Source organism: Chanodichthys erythropterus, chromosome 24 (assembly GCF_024489055.1).
Source record: "Chanodichthys erythropterus isolate Z2021 chromosome 24, ASM2448905v1, whole genome shotgun sequence".
Taxonomy (NCBI): domain Eukaryota; kingdom Metazoa; phylum Chordata; class Actinopteri; order Cypriniformes; family Xenocyprididae; genus Chanodichthys; species Chanodichthys erythropterus.
Genome location: NC_090244.1, coordinates 26,752,415 through 26,772,788, shown reverse-complemented (window position 1 = coordinate 26,772,788; position 20,374 = coordinate 26,752,415). Strand labels below are relative to the sequence as shown.

Below are 20,374 nucleotides of genomic sequence, written 5' to 3'. Positions count from 1 at the left end.
ATAAATACGCTGGTTTGAAGTGCAAGCACTGTACTGCACTTTGATATTCTTCTTGTTATTTCCCTACAGTGTGTATTAAATCTTAAGTCTCACACATTCAGAAAACACCTTCTTTCCACGTTGAAAAATAAGGTGGATAGCACCCACAGCCTCGATCCTCTTGAGACTCAACCTCCAAAACAAATACCTTCGGAAGTAACTTGACACTTCAAATAAAGATTGTATCAATTACATTGTTAAAGCAGTAGGTGGCGACAAGTGACTGTTAAAAAAATCATTGAATCATTCATTCAAGAGATTCGTTCACAAACGCTGCTTTATTCAGTAATGAAACAAGTGAAGTTTTTATGAGCGAGTCATTAAATCATTCATTCAAAAAGTTTTTTTTTTAAATTAATTAATTACATCTTTTGGTCAGTTTTTACAATTTTTTATTTTATTTACATGATTGTGTTCAACACATTTTTTTGCTGGAAAGAAAGGAAAGCTGTGAAAAGGTGGAAACAATGAAAATATGTAAGGTAGTACAGTACAGTTTTGCTCGCGTCCGCTCCAAAACGCACAAACATGGCGATATCACCCACTACCACAGTTATGAGACCCCTCCCACTGCTGCGCGGGTAAAGATGAATGAATCACCTGAGAGCACGGTGAAGCGTGATTAAAATACATAAAAGAGCATAAAAGAATGAATTGCTACATTACTTATAAATAAATTTGATATTATACATATTAGAGCATGTTCTGCTCTGGCACTTTTATTAGGTTTTACCGCAGATATGTTGTTTTTGACAAATTCGCTACGTTAAATGTGTAACGTTAGTTAAGTCATATCAGATACTACCAGGAAACAGTCAATTTTAAGACAATTTTATGTTAATGCTTATGTAACCATCTGTGAGTGAATATAAGCCGAGTCATTGCCGGAAGTGGCCCAGATCTCTATAGCCAGACTTGAGCCAGTTACTGTGAACAGGAATCGGCCCGGTGCTTTACAGCCATAACAAATATACATGTGCCAGAGCGAGCTGCAGGCCACAATCAGCCCGCACACAGCGATGCCGAGTCTGAGCCGCAGGCGCCACAGGGCAGCCGAGCTCGGGCCGATTACTACATGCTATCTGGGATAGATCACTTTTATTAAATCTCAAAGGTTTTAATTTTGCTACATATAAAAGTATTTCAAAGATTTTGAAATACCAAAGGGTCATTAGGTTTAACTGTCCAAAGGCCAATACAGCCATTTCATTTGTGATTAAAATATCTATATTTTTTATTCTGGCATGATTTTATAACCTCATGTATCAACATGCAAAATGTTATTAAAATTATGTGTAGAAGTCGTTGCTTTGTTATGAGAAAGAATGTCCGGAAAAATGAATTTCATTGATGTCATTCGGAGTAACCAAAATAAAGGGACCATTTTGGATCAAGTCATGCGGTCAATATCATGTGACAGGATGTGACATCATTCAGACACTTCCAAAGGACCACATGGTCGTGAAGTAAAGTAACTAACTCAGTTTTAACTATTTGAAAAATTCATGTTTTTACCTGTTTACGCATGTCCTGAAACACCAGGTCATTCGGTATAACTGCTATAAAACATGGAAAATGTTGTAATATTTTAAAAACTTGTACTAAATATAAAATATTTGATTGTCATTTTGATATCTAGCTAGCTAGCTGGATATTAGCCTGTTTTGTTTGAAAATATCTTCATTCGGTAAAACCAAAATTTTGGTTAAACCGAATGACTTTTTTGGTGACAAATTTTGTCCATCTTGTTAAAAATGACAAAAGCAGTGATAATTTATTATAAAAACCACATAATTTCTTTTTTATCACTTAATAAAACTTCAAAATTAATTATATTTCCATTGTTTGTTTTTTTTACACTTTTAAAAACTTTATTCGAATTAGTCTGACCAACTTGATAGAAAAAGGGTAATCAGTCTTACTTCTTACTTAAAATTAGACCAATCTATCAAATGCTATGAGTGCGTTATGTCTTTAATTTGTGCATTTAGCGCCACAAATGCAATTTGAGAACATATTTTATCAAAAACTTATGAACGTTTAATGTTTTTATTTTCTAATTTATTTTTTTAACCAGAACTGGTAAAATCTTTAACATTTTCCAGAAACGTACTACGTTTTTCACAACAGAAAATGCTCCCCTTTCACATTTGATGGTATGGAGCATCCGGACCCATGATTCACCGCGGCGCTTGTCTGAGAGTCACATGACCATGACATTAAAGCGGAAATGACAGTTAGCTCTTCACAGTCTCACGGCAGATAAAAGGTAGGGATCAAAACCTTTTCTCTGTGTTATTATCAACAGAAAACGTTCAAATTACACACAAACTTGCCAGTTTTTATAATAGTTCCTGACGGTTTATAGATATTGTGTCTTTTCTCCTTAAATGATGTGAAGCTAGTCAAACAGCGTCACTGTTACACATCATGCATTAAACTTAAAATTTTAAAAGGTCGTAAATCTTTATTAGCTACAGAAATGATCTTCGGTTGAGTCTTTCTGATGTCTAATTCGGAGACGAAAGTAAATGTGGTTATAATCAGTCGAGCTGCTCTATAAACCGCACCTTTAATAGTGACATGATCATGACTGTTTGTTTGTGTCAGATCATCAAAATCACTCACTGACCTATGAAGCTGTCACACCCGGAAACTCACACATTTTATTATGACACCGTTTTATAAATCATATATTCTGGCTTTAGTGTTGACCTGCGTAATTTCTTTTTTTTTTCTTTTTTCTTTTAAATGATGCTTTCGCAGTTTATGTAAAATCTTCCTGTTATAAACTGTATTGTGTGTGTGTGTGTGTGTTTGTTTGTGTGTGTTAGAGTGTGTGTGTGTGTGTGTGAGGTGCTTCAGATGATCACTGAGTTTTAATGCTAGATCTCAGTAGACACTCTCAGTAAACACACACATCTATGGTTTATTTTCCGCTGATTACTGTAGCTGAGTGATTGTGAATGATGATGATGATGATGATGATGAAGATGGTGATGTGTGTGTGTGCGCGCGTGTGTTTCAGGGCTGTGATGTGATATGATGTGATGATGGCAGCTGCCAGTGTGTCTCAGTTTGCCAACGTTCAGGCCACAGAGAAGTCACAGTTGACCTTGAAAGGTAAGAAGTCCAGCCTTATTTTGCTGCAGCCCCATCTAACATCAGCTCTGTGAACTGTGATTGATTGATCTGAATCTGATCATTTTGATGTCATTTATCAGCTCTTATGACGCATCAACTTGCAGCATCAGACCTTCGTGTGTTTTTGCACTTCTCGGCGTGTCCTCTAGAGGGTGATGTGTGCTGAATAATAACTTTATAACTCAGCACAACTAGACTGTTCATGTCAGGACATATTTACTCTCATTTCCTCTTTGACAGAATATTCTTCATGGGAATCAAAATCATAAATGTTTTTGCCACCTTGGAATCTTAGTAATTGCCACTTATTAATTGTTGATATAAATCTGTTATACTTAAAGGTGAAATATGTAAGATTTTTGCAGTAAAATATCCAAAAAAACACTAGTCCAGTGTTATATATTTTGTTCACTTGAGTACTTACAATATCCCAAATGTTTGCAACCATTTGTAAATCGTGAGAAAATTGCAATTTCCGGGCTCTGGGACGTGTGAGGAGTCGCCTGTCAATCGCGTCATACCCGCGTTACCCTCTGTTTCGGTTTTAATTTGTAGAAACCATGGAAACACCAAAGACACTTTAATATATACATGTTTTAATAGACAAGGGAACAACTGTTTTGATATATTTATAGGCAGAAAACTAATCATTGTTATATAGCTCAACACGTTTAGTCTTATTGTTTAAATCTAATTTTCTTGATTTTTTGCGAGTACCCTGCTTTACCATGCCTCAGAGAAAAACACTATTTTGTGAAGCAGCTAACATAGCATAATCAGATGCAGCTTTATTTTTAGTAACAGTAATACAGCATTTTCTCCATCACACAATACGTTTTAAAATTAATTGCATGCCATTTATCAACACAAGCCATTCAGCATTTAATATGATATTGTAAAATCGATCTTTCTTACTGCAGTGTGTAACAGTGTCTCACTGCATCCGCCGAGCGAACGCACAGAGTAACGTTATAACATCATTTTCAACACTCTCAAATGTATCTAATATGATAAACAGAGCTGCGTTACCTCATACTCATGACCGGAAAAGCGGAAACAGCGCCGACGACTGTGTCATAATAAAAGTCCCGCTGCTCGTGAGGCGTGTGTTGATCAATCGCTCCAGCTCCTCGTTCAGCTCCACAACACTCGCTCCTGCTCTGCTTCATACTACAGTAATGTTAAAGGGTTAGTTCACCCAAAAATGAAAATAATGTCATTTATTACTCACCCTCATGTTGTTCCATACTCTTTCATCTTCGGAACACAAATTAAGATTTTTTAGTTGAAATCCGATGGCTCAGTGAGGCCTACATAGGGAGCAGTGACATTTCCTCTCTCAAGATCCATTAATGTACTAAAAACATATTTAAATCAGTTCATGTGAGTACAGTGGTTCAATATTAATATTATAAAGCGACGAGAATATTTTTGGTGCACCAAAAAAAAACAAAATAATGACTTATATAGTGATGGCCAATTTCAAAACACTGCTTCAGGAAGCTTCGGAGCATTATGAATCAGTGTATCGAATCATGATTCGGAGCGCCAAAGTCACGTGATTTCAGCAGTTTGGCGGTTTGACACGTGATCAGAATCATGATTCCACACAAAAGATTCATACCGCTTCGAAGCTTCATGAAGCAGTGTTTTGAAATCGGCAATCACTAAATAAGTTCGTCGTTATATCGTTATTTTGTTTTTTTGGCGCACCAAAAATATTCTTGTCGCTTTATAATATTAATATTGAACCACCGTACTCACATGAACTGATTTAAATATGTTTTTAGTACATTAATGGATGAGGGGAAGGAAGGAAATTGAGAGAGGAAATGTCATTGCTGGCTATGCAGGCCTCACGGAGCCATCGGATTTCAACTAAAATATCTTAATTTGTGTTCCGAAGATGAATGAAGGTCTTATGGGTGTGGAATGGCATCAGGGTGAGTAATAAATGACATTATTTTAATTTTTGGGTGAACTAATCACATCCATGAACATGATTTCTTCCCGAGTCCTATCCTGATTCTTTTGCACCGTCTGTTGAGGAGAAGACCACATGTCCCAAGATTCCGCGCTCAAACTTGGCGTCATCAAACTACGCCTTTGTTTTGAATAGGCTTCTAGCGACCTCTAGCAGACAGAAAATATTACATATTGCACCTTTAAGCAGTAATATATCTTGTATGCTGGAACTTTTCATAAACATTCTCTTCTCTTGAGAAAATTATATAATAAAAGCAGTTTGTGATGAATGTATTATTGTGATGTTATCAGAAACTGCTGTACAATACATAGACACAGTTTGCTTGGTAATAATAACTTTGATAAAGTTTGAAAACAAGAGGCAGCACTATCAATCTGGTGCAGAAAAGAGGAAAAGGATGAAAGAAAGGAGCAAGATAAGGGTAGTCTAAGTGTTGAATTTTGACAAGATATGATGATGATTAGCCATTTATCGTATCCGACTCTTGGCGATCCAATGGGCCAGCTTTCGCCATACTTTCCTTTTTCAACTGTTCTATGCCTAAGCCAGTGTCCCTTTTGATGATGTTGAACCAAAGTGTTTTTTGACGGCCTCTTTTCCTTTTTCCACTAACCATTACATCACATGGCCAAAGTAGGTGAGCCGCAGTTTGGTCATTTTTCCCTCAAGTGACATCTCTGGTTTGATGCACTCCAGGACCTCTCTGTCTGTCCATGGTATCCTTAGGAGCCATAATTCAAAGGCGTCAATCCGTCTACAGTCAGTTTTTTTTTTTTTTTTTTTCATAGTCCAGCTTTCACATCCATATATTGATGTGGGAAATACAATTGCCTGGACTAACCATCATTTGGTTGTGAGATTGATGTGTTTGCTTCTCCAGATTTGGTGCATGCTTAGCATTGCATTTCGTTCTAATGAAATTCTGTGCAGTTGCCAGTTTGGTCAATCATAGAGCCTAAAAAGCAAAAGTCCTTAACGCATTCAATTTCCTCTCCATTGATGGTTACTTTAGTTACTCTGGATCTAGCTGTTGACATTTTGATGTTCCCATCTTTTCACCTTCCTTTTGAATTGTTATTATGAGACGTTTCAGACCATTCTCAGTTTCTGCTAATAATATAGCATAACGAAGATTGTTGATATATTTTTTGCCGGCAATCTTCAAGCCTATTTCAGACTCTTCCAGACCTGCTTCCCTCATGATCATTTCAGCATAAAGTTTGAAGAAAAAGGGGAAAGACAGCCTTGTATTACACCTCTTACAATATTGATCCATTCTGTATCGCCATACTGTGTTCGAACAACTGCTTCTTGATCTGTGTAAAGTTATCTTATTAACTGCATCAGATGAGCTGATACTCCCAGTTCTTGAAATATCTTTCGTAGCTTGTCATGTTCAACACAATCAAAAGCCTTGCTATAGTCAATACAATGCATATAGATGCTTTTCTGATATTCATTACATTTTTCAATGATCCACCACAAATTTGCTACGTGGTCTAATGTGCCACGACCTCGGCGAAACCCAGCCTGCAGGTCAGGTAGTTCTGTTTCAATGATTGGGAGTAGGCGTTGCGGGATGATTTTTAGAAGGATTTTACTTGTGTGAGGAATCAAAGCTATTGTACAGTAGTTGCAACTTTGGTATTTCTTTGGTATTAGTATAAAAACATTATTTTTTTTTTCCCCAATCTTTTGGCCACTTCATGGTTTACCAGATCTTTTGGGAAATCGTTTTGATGGCCACAGGTGGAATAAGCCTTAGCAATTCCACTTGGATGAAATCAAAAACAGGGGCCTTGTTGTTTGGTAATTGCTGCATCGCCCATACAATTTCTTCATTTAAAATAGCTGGTTCTATTTCCATTGGGTCATAGTTGGGTCGTTCCCTATTGCTGGTGCTTGCATAAAGCTCTCCGGTGTATTCTTGCCACCTGGCTCTAATTCCTTGCTGGTCAGTCAAAACTCTTCCGTTTTTATCTTTTATCATTACTTTGCATGCTGTAAATGGAGTTTGAAATTTCCTGACCTGTGCAAAGAGATCCCTGGTGTGCCCATTTTGGCAGTCCTCTTCTAGTTTCATGCAACTCTGCCGCCAGTATATCTCTTTGTCCTTCCTTGCTGCTCTTTGAAATTCTACATTTAACCTCCTAGTCTTATTTCTGTCAGCTTTAGCTTCTCTTCTTTGTCCAGCAATTCTGATCCTGACAATTTTTAAATGAAAATGCAAGTTCACAGTCTGACAGTAGGTGGTGTATAGTGACCAGCAGAAATATAGTGGTTACCCCTGTTCACAAAGAAGTGCAACTTTCTATATCTGAGAGAAGAAAGGTCAAGCAGCATGTAAATTGTTTTCAAATAGCCATTAAATATTTCTATTTCAGGGTTTTTCCTGGCTCAAAATGAGGCAGAGGTGGTAAAATCCTGATCACGGCAGAAAAAAAAACCACCCTTACAAGCACGTAATTTTAGGTATTTTAATATTAAGACAATAAGATTTGTATTTTGAGCACACTATCATATATACAGTGTTTCCCACAGGATTGTGTGTTTTCTGTGGTGGTTTTACCTCTCTCGCTATAGGATGGTGAATTTTGTACATTTTAAAGATAAATTCATTAATCTGGTGCACTTTGAGAGTTCATAATTAAAGGATCAGCTCTAACATCACCCAAATCTGCTGTTAAAAATAAATCATCCACCCGCCAACTTCCCAAACCTACGATAATGTCTTAATTATTAAATATGTTTAAATAATTTGTCATGAAAACAAGTTATGACAAGTCATGTTAACTAATGAACCTTATTGAACCTGAAGTCTATTATAATTTTTTAAAATAGTTTGTTTTATTGTATTGACATTGGTGGTTCACGCTACATAAAGTTATATTATTCAGTAGTTTATTATTTTTCTAGTTTCTTTAAAGATATTCTGAGTTCACATTACAATAAGGTGTCAGTGCAGGATGTGTACGTTGTGTACATTGGGGCATGGGAGTGGTGAAACCAGACACAGGACCCATTTTGAAAATCTGCTTAGGGCCTCCAAAAGCTAGGGCCAGCCCTGGATACATTACCTGGTCTGTTATTTCTGGTATGTTGTGCATATAATAACAGTGAATATGAGATGAATGGCTCTGTATTGATTTGGTTCACAGTAGTTTAGAACTGAAATGTCCTATTTCTCATTGAAATATTGCAAACCTTCTAATCTTCTCTTCACGGATGTTTGTTGTTTTTCTTTTCTGCTCATGTGACAGTGCTGTCTGCTAAGCCTCAGTCTCCTAAACTCCCCAGTCGTCAATCTCGTCTGAGTTCATTTGTGGAAGTGACCGCCGACGGCCTGACCAGTGAAACAAAGAAAACAGGCAAACGCACTGGACACCTTGAGCTGCAGTGGAATGAAGACCTCACCCTGTAAGGCATCACGTGACTGAGTTTATATATTGGTTTATTTTAAGTAGTAGCCTATATAATTTGTAAAAATGACAAATAATTACCTAAGACCACTGAATTGCTCTCTGTAATCAGGGAAGTAAATGAATCTGTTTTTCTGTGACGGTTGTCTTCTACCTTTTGGTTTATTTTTATTTACATCTCATAAACTCTTTTTTTTTTAAAACTTTTCCAGTTTTAGGGGACTGTGTTTAGCTATAACAAATGTCCATTTGAAAACTGATGTAAGGTGATGTATTTATATTTATTTATGTATTTATTTTCACAGGAACGTGACTCCTCAGAGTCGTTTGGATCTGAAGTTGTGGAGTTGTCACACTTTGAGGAAGGAACTTTTGGGCAGCGCCACCATTGACTTACTGGACACTCTACGAACACATGATGGCAAGAGTGAGTTTTGATAAAATCATGATGAATATATTCGTTATATAAGTTAATGTGGTAACAACAAAGACTTTTTTTGAAGTATTTATGAATGAAGGCCAGTATTACTGATAACAATACAGATGCCTTTATTAAATGTTTTTGTTTTTCTTCTGGGGATAAAATGAGAAATTATAGCCATTCAACAGTATAACAGTATAACTGAAAGCCTTAACTGCAATTTGTCAGATTATTTTTATGATCATTTATTGACAATTACAGAACATACAAAAACAACAAATTTTAATTAAAGTCAGGGCTCGATGTTAACGCTCTTCCGGGACAAATGGATTTTTTTGAAGGGGCAAGTAAAAGACCATTTTACTTGCCCAACCAGCCAGAGGAATCGAAATGAATTAGCACAGCATGTACAAAGAAACTCAAAAATTCAAAATGTGCCATATGATACAGTTAAGCAACATCACATGACCTAAAGTGCTGTTTTCCTGAATACCATCACGATTGAAAATGTGACACTGATTTCTTACGACAGTTCAATAAACCACAGCGCATCACATAGCAACACGACTATGTTTCAGTACTGAATAATTCAGAATTTTAAATGAATCAGTTAGGTCAAAGATTTAATGACCCATTCATAAACAACTGCCTCATTCTTGAATAAATCAGCCGTTTGAATGAATCGTTTGAATGAATGACTCAATGGGCCCTATTTTAACGATCTAAGCACATGGTCTATGCATGTCCAAATACACTTTTGCTAGTTTAACAACGGGAAAAATGGTCGGCCACCCGGCGCATGGTCTAAAAGGGTTGTCCCTATTCTCTTAATGAGTAATGGATGTGTTTTAAGCGTAACGTGCAATAAACCAATCAGAGTCTCATCTCCCATTCCTTTTAAAAGCCAGTTGCGCTCATGCCATGGCGGATTCGCTATTTACATGGTGGAATTTGCAAGGGGAAAACTGAATGCTTCTTTAGCGAGGAAACGGATCTGTGCATATTACTAACGTGCCTATTAAATACCAAAAAAAAAAATATTGCACCATTGACTTTAGATCAGATTTTTGCTTGTCAATGGCGCAGTTGTTTTCATTTGCCTCAAAAAAACAACACGGCAACAATGTGCCTGAACACACCTTGTTTTCAGACCAGCACACCCATGGACACACAAATGGGCAAGAGTGTATTTGCTATTTAAACAACGTGGACGCTGGACTTAAAAAATGAAAACTGCGTTGGGCTGAAACTAGCAAAAAACACTTGTGTTGCGCCTGGTGCTCCATTGCTCCCATTGTATGATGGGGACCAATGACTCACTCATTAAGATGGTCACTTGCTGCCACCTACTGGTGGTTTAGTTTCATGTCTAAAAGTATAATTCTTTCCAATAATTTTTATTTGTGTATTTAAAAAATATTTAAAACAAATTGATTGAAAGACTTTATTTTAAACATGTAAATATAATTCAATAAAATCTAGTAAACAAAGACAAAACAATAAAAAAAAAAATATATTACATTGTACAATCTCATAACATTATTTATGCAGTTGTAATTTTTTAGTGAAAATGATTTAATTTGATTGGTAACAGCCCTATAGTGTCTAAATTCAATCTGAATAATAATTGATCACATTTATACATTTAAAATGAATTAGATTTACAAAAAATTTTTTTTTTTTTACTCTGACAAGTGAACGACTGATTTACTTGCACGTGACGGCTTAATGTCGAGCCCTAATTTATTTGAGCTTAAAACAACATTCACATAAAGCCATTATAATATTATTTCTGTCTCTGTCAGCTCACTCTGTTTGAACGAAAGCTGTCAGTTCATTTTTCTCCTCTTTAAAGTTTTTTGCACAATAATTTTGACGATAAATAAAGTTTAAAGCCTTGCTTATGGAGGATGCAGGAGTGAGCGCAGCTGGGTACATGCAGACCGTCCTCTCTCACGCTTTGTGGAGCTGGTGAGCTGCGCAGAGTTGCTAGACAAAGAATGTGGGGAAAAGACATTAGCATTGACATTAATCAGGGTGGATGGCATATTGAATCTAACACAGATGAAAACAAGCCTGTGAGTGATGGACTTACAGTCTTTACAATGGCATGCATTGTATAAAGGTCTTAGATCACATGTTTCAAAACTAGCAACTTTCAGAACCGTTTTATGGAGTTTTTCTCTACTAAGATTTTTTTGGAAAGATGTTTCGTGTACTTCTGTCCCTCACAGACTCGTTTTTATTGCTATTGAAACATAGCGCTAACCTGACTAAGGGTAAAGAATTAAAAAATGTAACAGTTTAAAATATAAGGTGGGAATATCTCGGACCCCCAGTAATTAATACTCAAGAGATTTTGAATCGGTTTGTATGAATTCTTTTCAGCTCAGTTCACTGTTTTTCCTGAACATTTGAGGTTTGACTTTCAGCAGAGTCACTCCACAATGTTAGTCCTAGTTATTTTTGGTCAGGTTGGTAAAGTTGTTCTGAGTCAGCTGTGTGCTTTACATTGTTTGGAGAAATTCTTGAACTTTTGTCTTTCTGGCGGAAGACAGCTGGGTTTGCATGAAAAAACTACTACATGTAGATCCAAATCACAGTTCCTGTCAAACGTGCAAACGTTTTTTTATAAAAGAGGATATTCGTCAAAAATGCCCTTTATTATTGCACATAAAAACTTCATACAAGTTTAAGATGACCAGGGTAAATGATAACAGATTTGTAATTGTTCTTTTAACTTAAAAAGACTGTTTTTAAATGTTTTGTTTCTGTCAGCACGTGTTCTGCAGTGTCAGAAATAAATGACATGTGAGTCTAATGTGGGACAGAATGAAATCTCAATGAACAGCTGAGCACTCCCCTTTTAAACCAGTTTCACTTCTTCCCTGCTGCTTTAAAACTCAAAATATGAACTAGTGAGTGTTTTGCCAAAACAATGAATCGGTCAAATAAAATGTCATGAATGTAAATGAAATTTAGGTTTCATAAAATGGAAAAAACACATGTATCTACTAGTACTACAGCTCTCTCTCTCTCTCTTTTTGACTGGCAGTGGAGAATGTTCAGCTCAGTCTGGTTCTACAGACTGAGAACAAAGGCTCGGTTGTAGCAGGAGGTGAGCTCAACGTCTGTCTGGACGGCCTGGTTGTTGATCTAGGATCTCTGCCCAATGGCAACGCTGCCCCAGACAGTAAGTCCTGTTCACCGACACACATGCACACTTCATAGAAAACACTGGTAGAACACACAGAACACATGAACAAATGCACATTCATGAGTCTGCAAAGCCTTGGCGGTGACTCCACCTAAAGTAAATGCGGGAATAGAGGAGGTTGTGGTGAGAGGGGCTGGAATGGAAAGAGTCGAGTTTGACCAGAGGAGACCCGGCGGATGCTCACAAGAGAGCTTTTCTCCTCTGTGTACTCACAACTGACAAACGGAGCCCAGGAGGTCAGTGGGTCTATTGACCACTCACAAACCCAATCTGTTCAGACTCATACACACTCATTTTTGACCGGGAGTAAGTTGCTTTGGAAAGCACAAAGCAGTCATGTGTCAGTTAGATCGGTGCACGGGTACTAAATTCAATTGATTGTTTTACTGTAGAAAGACTGATATGGTGAGTTTACATTCACGTTTATGCATTTGCCTGACCAAAGAGACTTATGTTGCATTGAAAGTCAGGGTTGCCAGGTTTTCACAACAAAACCCGCCCGATTGCTACTCAAAACTAAACCAAAACTAGCGAAAAATGTGCATTCTAGGGGCTAAATGTCATGTTATTTGGGGTCGCTGCAACCAGTGGACATGAAAAACCACCCGCGGCAACAGTGTACCGGTAGCCCAATTCCACAGGAAAACTGTGGTTTTGGCAACACTGTTCTAGGTACACGGATATATTTGATGATAAGTTCTTGCTTTCCCTGGAATCAAACCTACTGGAAAGTGAGTTTAGTTACCATGAATGACCATTTCTAGTTTGTAAAAAGATTCTTATGACATACTCATAACTTCTCTGTGTACATGATATAGAGCTAGGGCTGGGCGATATGGCAAAAATGTAATCTCGATAATTTTTACCCATATTGATCGATAAAGATTCTGATAAATAAACTGTTAATGCTGCCAGCTTTAAAAGAGTATCCCATCTATGACTGAAGCCACAAAAATTTGAGGGTTTATTAATTACATTTTAAAGTTTTATAGTTTTAATAGTATTTTATAGTTTATTAACAAAAAACGATTACACATTTGGCCTTAAAAAATTAAGACAATTTACTAAATTTGCATGTGACTTTTAATTATAAACAAGCCCGAAATACACTGGGACTCTTATTTTGAAATGTCTACACAATTGTGGGCTGATCCTTCAGATTCTTACAACTATCTAAAACATTTTATATAAAGGCCATAAAGTAGACATTGTAATAATTCATTAACTTGAGTTCGCTTGGCATAAATCTGCGCTTTTCATTGATTGAGAGTCACTTTGAAGCAGTCTGAAGCGTTGTTGCGTGAGACTGTAGAACGTGCAACAGCGCCGCCTTGTGACATTGCAACATGCAGCGCTCTTTGTGAAATACTGCATCACACGTGGGAATGCCAGCGGGAGTAAACAGTTCTGACGCACACATAACGAGCAGGTACAAAACACGTAGGGCGAGGAGAGATTTTCCACTAGTTTAATCGATTGCGGATGGCTTCATTATCTTGGCCGGATACAAAAGTATTAGAGAGGATAAAAGTAATAAAAGCGTAAATGTGTCTCCAAGTAAAGTCTATGTGTGGGAATCACTGTGATGAATAGGTTTGTTTTTTTTCACCGTCCAACGACATATTTTACATATCGTTTTAATCTGCGCCTGGTCGCTTTTCAAATAACCAAACCACTTCCATATAACTGAATTCGTGCTATCTTTTTTGTCGACAATTTCATCATTGGATAATAACTCGAGGTTAGTTTCACTTTCGTTGCTGCTTCCACTCAGTTTTGTCGTCCTTGTGTCGAGTTTTCTTTGGCAAGTTCCGTAGGAAATTGACTTTTTTCTTTGACGTGAACATTAAAAGCTGCACGCTGATTGGCTGTTGCCGCATTTTTCTGCTGTGTGATTGGCTCTTAGATTAATCCATATTGAGTAAAAATGTCTAGAGCTTATCATCGTTATCGACATATATTTTATCGCAATTCGATATGATATCGTTTATCGGCACAGCCCTATATAGAGCACAATCAGTCAACATATAACAATTTAATGCAGTTCTTCCCACACATAGCCTTTACTTGGGTGGGCCGCCCAAGTATATTTGGAGACACATTTATGCTTTTATTATTTTTATCCTCGTACACTTCCGCCCAAGATAATGAAACCATCCGCGATCGAATAACTAGTGGAAAATCTCCCCTCGCCCTACGCGTTTCGTACCTGCTTGTTATATGTGTGTCGGAACTGTTTACTTCCGCTAACATTCCCACGTGCGCTGCAGAGATGCGGTGGATATTTCACAAAGAGCGCTGCATGTTGCAAGGCTCTACAGGCTCACGCAACAGCGCTTCAGACTGCTTCAAAGTGATTCTCAATCAACGGAAAGCGCAGATTTATGCCAAGCGATTGCTAATGAACTCCAGTTGATGGATTATGACAATGTCTACTTTATGGCCTTTATATAATATGTTTTAGACGATTGTAAGAATCTGAAAGATCAGCCTGCAATAGTACAGACATTTCAAAATAAGAGTCCCGGTGAATTTCGGGCTTGTTTATAATTAAAAGTCACAAGCTACGTTTTTTTCTTCTTCTTCTGGGCATTATTGTTATTTTGGTTACACAATAAATTGTATTTAATTTGATTTAATTCATAGTAAATTATTGTAGTCTCCCCCACAGGAAGAAAAGACTAAGAACATTATTTGACACTTATATTATTCATTATTTAAATTTTACTAGTAAAATCTGTGTCCCATTCACTGAGAGAGACACCATATGATATAGCAAGGAGAACATAGGAAATGGAGTACCATTTAAATGCTGTAATTTTACTTAATTTATGTAATAGTATGCTATGCAATTAAAATTAATTTCAATAAATAAAAATACTGTTAAAAATCACACATTTTTTTGTTTGTCACATGTAGTAGACCATTTTTGTGACGTGGGTAATAGGAGGATTTTTCACTCGGCTACCACCGCAAGTATATTTCAAACCTGTGGGAAGCACTGTAATGTTAATTTGAAGCCACAAGTAGAGAAATACAGAGAATGTGCATTAAATGTGTCTAGAGTTGTCTTTTAAACTGTGAGATTCAAACAAGACCACCAGATTTATTTTCAGATGCATTTTATATTTCACAGGACAGGTTGGTAGAAGATTATACCTTCAAAACATTCCCATAGCTAAACCCAAAACCTGCCAGTATTTATATATATATATATATGTGTATATAAAACTCTATATGTAAGCAAGCTACTCAAGGCTAGTGCTGTATGGTGAATAATGCTGCCTTCATGTGCTGTCGGAAATTTGATAATTCCCACTGCTGAAGTAATGGGAGGGTGTTCATGTGCAATTTTTCTGTCACAAACGGGGGTCAAATCAATGCTGGATTTACACAAAAAATTAACATGACGGCACATGCTAGTGGATGAGTTGAATCAACTCCACAGCAACTACATAAATTTATCCACTAACCATTCAGAAACGTCTAAAAGTTGTAACTTCTTCCTGAGTCTCTCCATCAGTGTCGACTCCGGTTTGAACAGTGTAAGGCTGAACACTGTTACTGACAATCCTCATTTTAGCTGCGTGAGATTCTCCAGCTTTGTTGTTGTTGAGCAACCGAAGCACGCCCAAATAGGGGCAAATTTGACAAGCTGTAATAAATGATCTTTGGGGTATTTTGAGCTGAAACTTCACAGACACATTCTGGAGACACCAGAAACTTCCCACCACAGAGATCTTGTGAAAAGGGGCAGTATAGGTCACCTTTCAATGATTTTAATGCATTCCACGAATTAAAATTGTTTAATGCACAGCTAGTTGTGTATTATCTAAAATATGAAATACAAAAATTATTATTATTATAATTTTTTTTTTTTTTGCTGTCATACAAGCTTACAGGCAATTTAAAAAAAAAAAATTCTTCCTCAAAATTGTGTGGAAATCGTTGATGCTTGTATGGTCGCGGCTCGCATTGTGTGAGAAGAATTATGAGCCGAGCAGAGGAGGGTACAAGCACCTCCTGATAATTTTTAAACATGTTTAAAAAATTCAGGGGGTTGGCCCAATTTTGACCAGTTAATAGGCTGTCTCCTATTGCCAAATCATACACAACCACATTGGCTAGATCTATGAATATTATTATAGCCCAGTGGCTGCAACCGCACAGAGTGCGCATACACTGACCACACACACACACACACACAAATACTCTCTCTAGTTGTTTTGTAGAAACTTTGTAGGAATTGCTTTGCTGTTCTCTGCTTTTCACCAAATCATTTGCACACTCTCACACAGTCTTTTTATTTTCTTTCTTTTTTATATCCAAAGCTATAGCAGCAACATTGAAAGCTCGATGAAGTCGCCGTGTTTGATGCAAAAGCTCATGTAATTTGTAACGTGCGCAATGGCTCATGACCGGCAGAATGTCCGAACTTGCACAGTGTACGCTCGTCTTTACTTAAACCACATTTTAGATTGTCTTACACACGTTTAGAGGTGTTGATTTAATTTTTCAGTGATTGCACAGCTAAAGTTGTTCCAACCAACTATTACAGCTCCATATCACTTGCCCAAATTATTTCAAATAAAGAACTACCACAGAAAAATGACCGAAAGTCACAAACACAATAGAATAAACAAAGCATGTTGTCTCTCTCTGGCTCTCTCTCCCACACATTCACTTGCACATAGACATTCACATGCACTGAAACTTCTTGTCAGCATTGCCCCATGACTTCATCAGTAAAATGTTTTTGCTACTGAAAAGCAAAATACATTTTTTTTAGTAGTGAGGTGGTAGTGTTGATATTTTTAAAGGAGACATTATTATAGGCATAGTAGTGCATTATTTTTTCAGTAATTTGATAGCCTGTCGTTATAGTCCATGCATAAACACACAGGTGCCCTCCACTAACATCAGTACCCTTGGTGAATATGAGAAAAACAGGCCGTGGAAAGTTCTTGGCTATTTGTCCTCTTGGGTTTTCATTCATAATATTCACAAGAATTTATACTTTAATTAAGAGTATTTGTGTTCTTTAGATTATTTTACTTTAACATAAAGTATTTTTCTCAAATAAAAGTTTTTTTTTTATATATATATAAATATTGGCACACCTGCCTTTACTTTGGGCAACCTGAGTTTCATTTGTGCATAAATACAAATAATCCAAGCAATTATTATATGTCTCAAGACATCCTCCTTATTGTGTGTGATGCCAATAAAGATTGTACACTTCCATCTGTAATTTATTTTAACTTCTTAAAGGGGACCTATATTGCCCCTTTCACAAGATTTAATATAAGTCTCTGGTGTCCCCAGAACGTGTCTGTGAAGTTCAGCTCAACATACCACACAGATCATTTATTATAGCTTGTCAAATTTGCCCCTATTTGGGTCCCCCATTTTTGTGTGTGTCCCTTTAAATGCAATTGAGCTGCTGCTCCCGCCCCCTTTCCAGAAAAGCAGCTCACGCTTCAGTCGCTCAACAACAACAAAGCTGGAGAATCTCACGCAGCCAAAATGAGGATCATCAGTAACGGTGTTCAGCCTTACACTGTTCAAACCGGAGTCGACACTGATGGAGAGACTCAGGAAGAAGTTACAACTTTTAGAATGAAACTGGACGTTTCTGAATGGTAACAACACTCTACTACAACAACAACAACTCAACATGTCCTCGCCCCCTTTGTTGTGTGTTCTCGGGCGCGGGGTTTATGTAAATTTTAGTGGAAATTTGCGTTTTCAACAATTTCACTAGCCATTTGTTGATTTGTGTCATTTCTGCACATTATTACTGTGTTCTCTGGTCTTTTCTATTGTGATGGAAGACTTTAGCAATTTGGCCTGTATGTAACATCATATTTTTACCCCATTGAAACAGGAAGTCATGGCTTGCCACTAAAGTGTTCCTTATCACACAAGTAACCTCAATGTACAAAAGGAATGGCAATGTGACCAGTTTCAAGTGCCAGTAATCATAGCACACTTTTTGGAGAAAATATATATATTTCTCCCTAATATTTCTCACTAAGACAATTTCTCAATAATTTATCATTTTTCTGTTTAGAGATCTTTTGCACATCAGCTTTTTTAACAGCACTCTGGTACAGATGAGTGAATGATAGCTGTACAGGTAAAAGATGGAAAGCCTCAGCCAAAGTGAACTGTGAACTATACTCGCAATTCTGAGAAAAAGCATTTTTTTCCTCAAAATTGGACTTTATAACTCTTGCAAGTTTATATCTTGCAATTCTGAGAAAAATAGTCAGAATTGTGATATAAAAAGTTGCAATTATTTCTTAAATTGTTTTATTCCATGGCAGAATTAAAGATTTCTCCTCTTAGCAGCAACTATCGCAGCATGTCAATGATGCAAACAGAGTTCATTTTGGCTGTACAGCAGCTCTAAAAGAAAACAGTGTCATTGTTCAGCTGGAGTCAGTTCAGTGTTGATTCAGTTCTGTTGGAAAGATCATCAATTATTAAATTAGTTATTTTCATCTATAAAGCGCCTCTGGAGGAAACAGTGATGCCATCATCAGCTCAGTTCAGTTCTCATCCATTAGTGTCATTGCAGTCAAATCAATAATCCTGATGAAGAATATTATCGAACAAACACAGTGTTATTATGATTCAGGCTGCATCACAAGTCAGAAATCAGATCGTGGATCAGTAGCATTCAAATATTTTATCCAGTTCCTGTCAGGTTAATGATGTTTTCTATGGCCTAACCCAACCCAAACGCCTAAACCTGCCCATCACAGAAACGTGTGCAAAAAATAGATTAAAATAAAAACATGGTTTGGCTGACTTATAAGCCTCTTTAACTAGTGAGGACCAGTTAAATGTCATAAATAGTCAGTTGTCGTAATATTTCACTATAGTAGTAAGAACATTTGCCGCTCACAAGTATAGCTAAACCTGTAAACACACACACACACACTTACACGCACTCTTCATAAAATGACAGTTTGGCTTAAATGTTCTTTTTGAGCCTTTTCACAACCAGAACAACAACCGGCTCTGTGATCTGATCTCTCATCCTTGTTTTAGCGGCTCGCAGTATACAGATCTGGAGTGTGTTCTTTCAGTGTGCAAGTTTGTGTTTGACCTTCAGCGGTGGATAAAGGTTGGAGTGTGTGTGGGTCTGTTAGGGTCCTCTGTTCACTCTGAAGTCGCTCTTGTTGGTTTAATGTTTTCCCTCATTTCCCCTGGCACACATACTATATAAACAGGTCTTTGTGTACAGTCCTGGGGAAAGCCAGAATGACACACACACACATACAGTAAACAGAAACTTGTGCTCAAACTTTCTAAGTTTCAAACATTCTTACAGTAACTTGTGATTTTGTGCTAAAAGCTTTAATGTCGCTCCATTTGAGTTTAACATTTGCAACTGCAAGGCTTCATTAACAGACACTTCCATGTGAAACTACTTAAAAACAGAAGGATAAAACACAAACGGGCCAATGACGTGACGGGTCTTTTTTTTTTTTTTTTTTTTTGTCCAGAGGCCTTAATAATAATAAGAAACAAAGATATGGCATGTATGTAAAGTAGTACAACTAGATCTCTTTTATTGAATCCAAAAGGTTTTAATTATATTTTGCTACATATAAAGGTATTTTAAAGATTTTGAAGTGTCAAAATGTCATTCAGTTTAACCATCCAAAGGCCAATACAGTCATTTTATTTGTGATTTAAAATATCATAAAATGTAATAAATGTATATATTTTTATTCTGGCATGATTTTATAACATCATATATCAACATAGTGCAAAATGGTATTAAAATTATGCTTAGAAGTCATTGCTTTGCTATGAGAAAGAATGTCCCTGAAAAATAAATGTAATTTGTCATTCGGAGTAACAAATATAAAGGGACCATTTTAGATCAAGTCATGCGGTCCGTATCAGCTAGCTAGATATTAGCATGTTAGCATTGCTTTAAAATATCATCATTCGGTATAACCAAAAATGTAATTCGGTAAAACCGAAATTTCAGTTGTATGTCAATATTAAATTAATGGGTATTCCTAAAATGAAATAGTCCCCTTTTATAGGATTCTACGAAGCCTGGGAAGTAACCTCGAGGAGAAAAAAAACAAACAAGATCCACAAATCCGTCTCCTCAGTTTACC

The 20,374-nt window shown here is 36.8% G+C and overlaps 1 protein-coding gene across 2 annotated transcripts in view; it reads left to right on the top strand.

Annotated features, from left to right (window-relative positions):
* The first annotated feature begins 2,230 nt into the window (after positions 1 to 2,230).
* wwp2 (WW domain containing E3 ubiquitin protein ligase 2) overlaps positions 2,231 to 20,374 on the top strand; it is a 55,781-nt gene continuing 37,637 nt past the window's right edge. For both annotated transcript variants that reach the window (XM_067380674.1, XM_067380673.1), the window contains exons 1-5: positions 2,231 to 2,308; positions 3,068 to 3,162; positions 8,431 to 8,587; positions 8,895 to 9,016; positions 12,066 to 12,203. In XM_067380674.1, the coding sequence (XP_067236775.1) occupies positions 3,090 to 3,162; positions 8,431 to 8,587; positions 8,895 to 9,016; positions 12,066 to 12,203 (490 nt within the window). In that variant the 5' untranslated portion in view covers positions 2,231 to 2,308; positions 3,068 to 3,089. The remainder of the gene's footprint in view (positions 2,309 to 3,067; positions 3,163 to 8,430; positions 8,588 to 8,894; positions 9,017 to 12,065; positions 12,204 to 20,374) is intronic.